Here is an 8,127-nt window from a genome sequence, read left to right on the forward strand (position 1 = left end):
CATACACACATGCCCAAAGTAGGAGTGATTGATTGCGTATCTTTTTCATCTAAGCTCCTAACAAAAACCCAAAGCTTCAGATGAAGCTACTGACCTTTTGCTAACTGCTGGAAGGTAAATGCTTGATAAATAATAAATAGCTCACCCCAGGCTTTCGCTTAGAACCTTTTAATTAAAATAGTTGAGCTCCTCTAAGGTCACAGTGACTGACGTTTGAGTCTGAGCACGGCAAATGCATCCATCAAGTGTTAAGTATAAAAAAATGGAGCTCTGTTCCCAACGGTATTTTCTCTTGATTGTATAAAATACTTAACTTCATGTCTTTTACTGATGGCCCCAGATTCCCCATTACCTATCAGCCCGAGCAAATCCTCAATGCAGTAGAGCAACCCCAACTGCTTGGCTCAGCTGGAAGCATCCTCAATATGGAGGTCAGCCAACAAACTGCTATAGACTCCAAAGGCGATTTTTACACTGCAAGCTACCTAAAAGCAATTTCCCTATCTATGCCATGTGAGGGCCAACTACCTCCCTCATCACCAGGGAGACCTGACCCCTGCCTGCTCATTTAACATGTGCACTCACTTATACATTTCTAATCTTTCCAGTTAATTGGGCCATATTATCCACTTGAGAATAATAGCACACATGCACTCCACTGAATTATACAGCTGCAGACCTATGGCTACATGATAGTGGAATATGGCACAGTGTCAAATGTCACTGATCACACATCTGACAGCCAAATGACTGTTATCATGCACATCTCCTTTCTATCTTCCATGTCATAGCAGTTTAGTTTATAAATCAAGTTTGGGCTACATCATGTAGCACTACTAATCTAACGCAGCAACAGTACAGAAGAGCACGTTGTAATAGATCCTTTTTTATGTATAGTTAGCAAAACTGATGGGTAGGGGCTGGATAGTTATAGCCATTGTTCAGTCATGCAGGGGAGAAAAGGGAAGTAATGTCTCCCTTAATCTCCTCCTCAGATTGTGACTCTAATCATGAGGGAGAGAGCCAGGACTACCCACCGGCTACTCCCTACTGTGAGCAAATGGGAGGGGGGGGGGAAATGAGGCAGAGGAGGCAGGAAATGAGAGAGACCTTTGCTCCCCTTCCCTCCCTCCGCTGACTGGCCAGAGCAGCTGGTCAGGGCACAGTGGGAATAGACTGCTCCTCAAAATGGGCTAAAATAATTTCCCCACTCCTCCAGAGAAGTAAGGGAGAAATATTGACTCCGAGTCTTCATTGCTTCTCTTGTCTGGTCCTGGGGCCATATAGCTACATACACAGGGCAGATTGTGAGGTTTTAATCTAGCCCTGAATTTGCAATCAGACATCTTTATTGCTCATGATGGTTTAGAAGGATGGATGGGGCAGAGAGCAAAGCTTGAGTAAATAAAGGCTAGACCTTGCTATAGCAGCAGTTTGAAAAGAAAAAACTTCCTCTCATTTCTAAGTTTAGCAATTTGTTACAGAAGTAACTGATAGATTACATGATCTCCTGCTTAGTCTCTAACACATGAAGAGTTATATGTGATTTCACTTCATGACTCCTTTCCTTTCACACTAATTTGTTTTTGTTTGGAAACTGCATCTAATTATTTACAGGTTAGGAACATCTTCCACAGTAATAAATGCAAAGGAGAGAACATTCAAAATACTGTCTCCATAAACACCTTGACAAGAGTCCAGACCAGGGCAGTAGAGACAACACTGCATTGCAGGAGATGCAGAACTATTGGTCCCTCTCTTGAAGAACCCATGGCCTTCTCAGCTGTTTATACTAGCACTTTTTCTACCAGTAGCCTAGCAGTAACCAGCATAGGAAGGTTAGTGTAATTTTTTACAACTATGCCATCTAACTTTACAGGAGAACGGTAGGGGAGCAGTGCTGAAAATTCTTGGTGTAGTTTCACCATTCTATGGTGGCTACATAAATTTGAGCAGAATGCAGTTTTTTCAGAAGAAATGAAACATACAAGAGTTTACACTCAAAAGCATTTTAAACCCCATTTCCGGTTTGCATCCTGTGTTGCCAAACTACACACAGTCATCATAAAAAATTGCTTATGGCACCGCTGCTACAGGTGACAGTGAACTGAAACACACAGAACATTCGTTAACAGGAAAAAGCATAGATTATCCAGCATGAAACCCATTGAAAATCCCTTTAAAGGATTCTTGCCATTTTCTAGGGAAGAGGGGGGGATATCTAATGTTTATTTTTTTAAACTGATTGTTAAAATACATAGGACAGCTGTTTGAGTAATTGTTTTTGCTTTATACTGAAACACAAAACCCCTAATTGTAAACAGGGGACGTTAATGAATACTGAACAGACATTTTCTGAATACAATTGTTAGCCAATTGGTTAATCTTGAGTACAAGTCAACAGTTGTGTTAATAATTTCTCTCTTCCCCACCTCTCATCCACAAAGCCAAGAGACTCCTCTCCCCCAGACTACTTCACTAAAAGCTCCTGCCGCTAACTACGTGTAATCTTGACCTTTCTCTTCACAGATGATTATCAACTGCCTTACAGAGTTACAGCAAGGGCCCATTGCAAGATTACATTTATGGGTATTGTTATGGTTTAGCAGAGTATGAATAAAGAAAGCGGTGAAGTAGGAGAATGTAACTAGAAGATTAACAGATGCCCTGTTCAATATATACAGTAGGCCTTAAAAGTAGGCCTTCTCTACTAAAAGTTAAACAATGACAGTCGCTGTTTTATGCAGATATTTCAGCAGGTAAGGCTACAAAGCATACACCACTTCTACAGTAGAAGAAGAATTGCTTATTTAACAATGATGAGACAGTCACAAGACCATTTATCCTATCCGACGTGAGAAGATAAGCCCCACCGCAACAAAGAAATGACACACCTGGGGAGGGTGTAAGTTTAATTAAAATGTTTAATTGTCTAAGCCATTATTATCTCTAATACATTTTTCATCTCAGAGCGCAATTCAGAAAAATAATCCTCAAGACCTTTGTAATGTAAAGAATTATTCCTACTTGACGCAGAAGAGTTAAGTGTCCTGCACAGGGTCACAGGCATCAATGCTGGACAACTAAACCATGCCTCCCTTGAGTAAATATCTTCCTGTCAAAGAGTCTGTACAGTTCGGACTACTGGCATTCAACAGTTCAGAGGCCATAAACATGTTACAACACGTGCCAAGATAATAATGCTGAGAAACGTAGAACTGTTAGGACAAGGGATTTTCCTTCTTCACGTCTGTTGATTCGAGATGCTCCTCCTCCTGGTCTTGCTTCTGTTCCTGTCTCTCCTCCAACATGGTTTGAAGATTCATTTCTAACACAAGATCCCTGGTTTTGGCCTCTTGACGAGTCTGTTGTGCTACCTACAGTTTACAGGAAGATGATCACCATAAAGTACAGCTACAAAGAGTCCTGACTCCCCCACCCCAAGGGTTTCATGAAAAGTTGATTAGAAAGCTGTGGTCCTAGTGTGTGCCCCAGAAGAGCCCAATGCATAGACACTTGAAGAAATAAAGCATCAAGACTATAATTTACTATCATCTTAGTCTGAGTTAAGGTATGAGGAGATTCAAGGCACTAAGCGTGAGAAGCATAAAATATAAGTGGAAAGGGGTTGCCACCTGTCAGGGATCTGGGAAAGACTGACCCAACAACAACAACAAAAAAGAGAGAGAGAGAGAAAGGTCACAACTAAACTGAATTTCTCATCTTTCCAACTTTTCTTCACCCAGCAACAATTCTTCTTCTTCCTCCTACTACACTTTAACTTGAACCACATCCTTCTTCCTCCTCAGCAACTTTTGCAGAGGAAAAAACAGTGCTGGTGCTCAGTTTACCAGTTATAATTATATCCCAGTTATACAGTATATGTTATATTCTATAACAATATCATACACACTGCCATAAGAATATTCTATTAGCATATACATTCTTGTAAAGGCATCTCATTTATTTTCTAAGTACTGTACCACAAATATCACTTATTTCAACACTGCTACCTTTTACAAGCACTTAATGTATTAGGAATTGACACACTAGGACCACCCTTATAGGAGAAATATTTTTTATAAATTAAGAACTGTGAAAATATTTTCCCCTGAAGCGGATTAATATGTCAGTGTCTACGTCAAAGTGACAGAATAGCCCTTATTATTCTTTACATGCACTGTTTGTGAAAGGTACTGGCTTGACAGATCTGGAGATTGAAATCCTCCATTCAGGCACAGTGCATTCTCTGTCTCAGAAATGTACCTCAACCTTGACATGGTATGACCACTTCTATGGCAGAGAGGGGAGTTAATTCTCCATGTCTAACTCAATTCTTGACTTTTCTGCTGAAACTTCCAAGAAGGGGGCCCAATTCCTGTCAATTTATGTAGACACCCAGGTGCCATAAAACAGTAATGCCTTTGTCACTAATGTCCTGGGATGCATATAAACTAGTGACCTAAAAAGCGGTTCTGTATCAATTGACCAGCCACCTTTCTGAGTTTTTTTTAAATAATGCATACATTTGCTGTTCCTTTTCTTCGTAGAATGATCCCTCCTGCTAAAAGCTTCTTTCCTGTTTCTTCAAACAATTTTTCCGGCTCAATTTTTCCTTCTTTTTGCAGTTCATTGAATTTCTCAACAAACCTAGAATTCAAGATGTTTGTTACTTACCAAACAGTAACAACAAAACATTTTAGTCCATTAATTAAACAAACTGAAGAGCTAATTCTAGTTTAATTCTAACATGGAGCTTACCTCTGGCAGGTGGATTTAAAGTTTAATTGTGACAGTTCAAAGGCTTTTGGACCATTCCCATATGCTTCATAAAACGTCCTATTCAATAAAATAAACACAGTTTGAATTTCTCATTAATCCGTGTATAGGTGATAAGTTCTGGCAGAGAAGTTAATGAACTTGTAAAGCCAGAGAACAGTTAGTTTTGGATAGAGCAAAGATGATTTCCCTAACTACTACTCTTCCCACTCACTATATTTTACATTTATATACTGTTTTTCATTCAAGCATTATCACTTTTTAAAAAGATGGGTTAACTGAAGCACAGAAAGGTAAAATGACTTGCCAAAGGTCACACAACAAATTAATAACCATGACAGGGGTAGAACCTGGGTGGCCCTTGCTCCCGGTAACCTGTTATAAATAAGACCCTGTGGCCACTAATACTCAGAATAAATGCAACTATACTAGTTCTTGAACACTTGTTAACTGGTACAAGCATTCTGTTGACACAAAGCGCTTCACAAGAGCTCCAGGTGGTTGAAGTGGTGCGGTAGATGCCCTTTTCCCACTGTAAACCAGGCTTGATCTAAAGTGATGGTTTTCAGGTCTACTTCAGTGATTATAAACACATACATCCACAAATGCAAGATGGAAGGATCATCCTTAGAGGTTTTTAAGGTCAGGCTTGACAAAGCCCTGGCTGGGATAATTTAGATGGGAATTGGTCCTGCTTTCAGCTGGCAGTTGGACTAGATGACCTCCTCAGGTCCCTTCCAACCCTGATATTCTATGATTTCCCTATTGTACAAATGAACAGCTAAGCACATAAGAGTTAATTAAGTATCCCAGAGGTAAACAATGGTTAAAGAGCAGTTGTATTTTTCTCCTAATCTATCATTTTAAACATGGAAGAGACATTTTTAAAAATTCTAAACAAATAAATGAGTTACACACAGGAGCAATGGCCCTAGTAAGATGTGACAGCTAGGTACATCTGCTGGATAGCTGTTTGTGCCACCCTCTGCAGCGTACTGCAATTTTCAAAGGGAAACTGAAACCTCTCCTGGGTGTTTCAGGGCATAGATCAGAACTCACTGACACTCTGAGTGGAATATGACAATCTTCAGAAGTTTGAGAGCCGGGGCCCGCATGCTGGAGCTTGGGTCTTCAGCCCTGCAGGAGGCACCTGCCAGGATATGGGGCTTCAACCCCACTCCTGCTGAAGCCCCAAGGCCCAGCAGGCATGCCCCATGTGGCTGAAGGCCTGAGACCCTCCTCCCCTCTGGGCAGAAGCCCCTACCCCACCACAATGCAGAGGTCCCAAGCGTCTTCCCCGACACCCCCGGTAGGTGGAGAATGGGAAGAGAGCGTGGGGGTCTCCGCAAGTCGCACTTTAACTGTATAAGAGCTGCATGAGCCATGGTTTGGCCACCCCCGGTGTAGATACTACTGTGACTGTACTACAGGAAAACTTGAAAGAGATGGAAGGCTACGGCACAACGCACGCTCGGATCTCATCCTCTTGGTACAGAATGGGAGGGATGACATCCTTCACTTTGCCATAGCGCTGACGGGGCTCCCGGTAGACGGGCTCCCTCAGCGGAGGGAAAGCGGCATACACATCGAACCACAAGGGCTTCTGAGCCTCGGCCAGCACCCTGGAACGCAGCAGATCCCGTGTCCTGGGAGAGAGAGAGAGAGAGATGCAGAGGGAGCAGGAAGAACATGAGCTGGGAGCAAGGTGAAAATCAGGCCTGCTGAAAGGCCCAAGAGAGAAGGGATACAGCCTGCCCATGGGAACCCGCACTGCACTGGGCAGCGCCGGGGCACCTGCGCTCCTATAGCCCCCACCTACACATACAGTACCCGCCCCCCCGACACACAGTATTCCCTCTCCCACCATCTCCCCCCACACACACTATCCCCCCCTTCCCACACACATATCAGTTTCAGGGGCACCAGCCCTCCTACAGCCCCTACCTACACATACAGTACCCCACCCACCCACACAGTATTCCCCTCCCCCCCACAATCTCCGCCCATCCCCCACACGCACCATCATCCCCCCCTTCCCACACATATATCAGTTTCAGGGGCACCAGCCCTCCTACAGCCCCTACCTACACATACAGTACCCCCCCGACACACGCAGTATTCCCCTCCCTCCCACAATCCCCCTTCCCACACATATATCAGTTTCAGGGGCACCAGCCCTCCTACAGCCCCTTCGCCCACCTCCCCGACCCTAAAAGGCCCCCCCCGAGGGAACAGCCCGTTTCCCCACACGGGGCAGGGAGGTGGAGCCCGCCAAAAGGGGCCCCACAGGCCAGGCAGCGGGGAGGGGAGGAACCTGCCCTCTCACACCCCAGGCAGTTGGAACCCGCTCGTAGCAGGTCCCGCCCCCGGTGACCCCGTACCGGGTGAACACAGTCCCCAGCTTCTCCAGCCGGCTCCCCGCCATGCTGCTTCCCCACGTCCGTCCTAGGCCGCCCCTAGCAACCGCGGCTCCTAACAACCGCCTCCCCACCAGCAGGCCCCGGCCCGCACTTTCACCCGGAAGCGGAAGTCAGCGGCCGGCCGGACGACCGAGCTGGTGTCAGACCCACACAGCCTATGGCCGAGTGGATTCCCGAGACGGCTCCAGCAGCCAGGTAGAGGCAGCCGATGGCCGAGCAGAGCCGAGGCGGATTGATGAACCAGGCAGAAGCAGCCAATGCCAGAGGTCTGGATGGGGAGGCAGCTGCGATCCCTGATTTAAAGAGACAGCCCCCGTTTTGAGGGCACCCCACGCCGTGTCAGGCTGTCACCCAGGCACATCACACCCCTGCACGGCCGTGGCACCCAAGCTTGTGCTGCTGTCCCCTGTGTGCTGGGCATGGAGGAGCTGAGCCTGCAAGCCACGCACCCAGCCTCATGCCCTATGGCGCACAGGGCTGCCAGTTTTGGTTGGACAGATTCCTAGAGCCTTAGGTTTCATCACATGACGTAATCTTAAATTAAAGATTCATCCTTAATTCCTGGAGCGTCCAGGGCAATCCTGGAGGGTTGGCAACACTAGCAGTACATTGACACACCACAGACACCGCTCGGACAAACCCAAAGGCCGCCACAACCCAGGGCCACTCCCGTGGATGCCACGTGGCAGTTGGGGATGGTCATATGTGCCAGCCCCTTCTGCTTCCCCAGGAAATCTCCTTGCTCAGATGCCAACCCTCTCTGTTTTAAATGATCCCAACTGGGCAGAAGCCCATTTGATATGGCAAGATTTCTGATCCTTAACACGATTTCAGATCCTATGCACGTGCATTCACACAATTTCTGATCCTGTGCACACATGATTTCGGAGCCTGCACACACAAGCTCTTTAAACTAATCCCTGCATCA

The 8,127-nt window shown here is 45.5% G+C and overlaps 1 protein-coding gene across 1 annotated transcript; it reads right to left on the minus strand.

The window, feature by feature from the left end:
* Positions 1-2,906: 2,906 nt before the first annotated feature.
* On the minus strand, positions 2,907-7,290 carry MRPS23 (mitochondrial ribosomal protein S23). Its single transcript, XM_039508167.1, has 5 exons — positions 7,161-7,290; positions 6,249-6,425; positions 4,762-4,839; positions 4,527-4,650; positions 2,907-3,377 (listed from the first exon to the last, which is right to left on the minus strand). The coding sequence occupies exons 1-5, from the start codon at positions 7,202-7,204 to the stop codon at positions 3,222-3,224; spliced, it is 579 nt and encodes a 192-aa protein (XP_039364101.1). The 5' UTR covers positions 7,205-7,290; the 3' UTR covers positions 2,907-3,221.
* Between the last annotated feature and the right edge of the window lie 837 nt (positions 7,291-8,127).

This window comes from Mauremys reevesii, linkage group 20 (assembly GCF_016161935.1).
Source record: "Mauremys reevesii isolate NIE-2019 linkage group 20, ASM1616193v1, whole genome shotgun sequence".
Classification (NCBI taxonomy): Eukaryota; Metazoa; Chordata; order Testudines; family Geoemydidae; genus Mauremys; species Mauremys reevesii.

What these genes read in the sequence shown, in the direction of transcription:
- MRPS23 (XM_039508167.1), bottom strand. Translation starts at nt 7,204, where the DNA reads ATGGCGGGGAGCCGGCTGGAGAAGCTGGGGACTGTGTTCACCCG. An exon ending in TTTAAATCCACCTGCCAGAG is followed by an intron (nt 4,651 to 4,761) that starts GTAAGCTCCATG and finishes CTTGAATTCTAG; the next exon opens with GTTTGTTGAGAAATTCAATG. An exon ending in GAAGAAAAGGAACAGCAAAT is followed by an intron (nt 3,378 to 4,526) that starts GTATGCATTATT and finishes TGTAAACTGTAG; the next exon opens with GTAGCACAACAGACTCGTCA.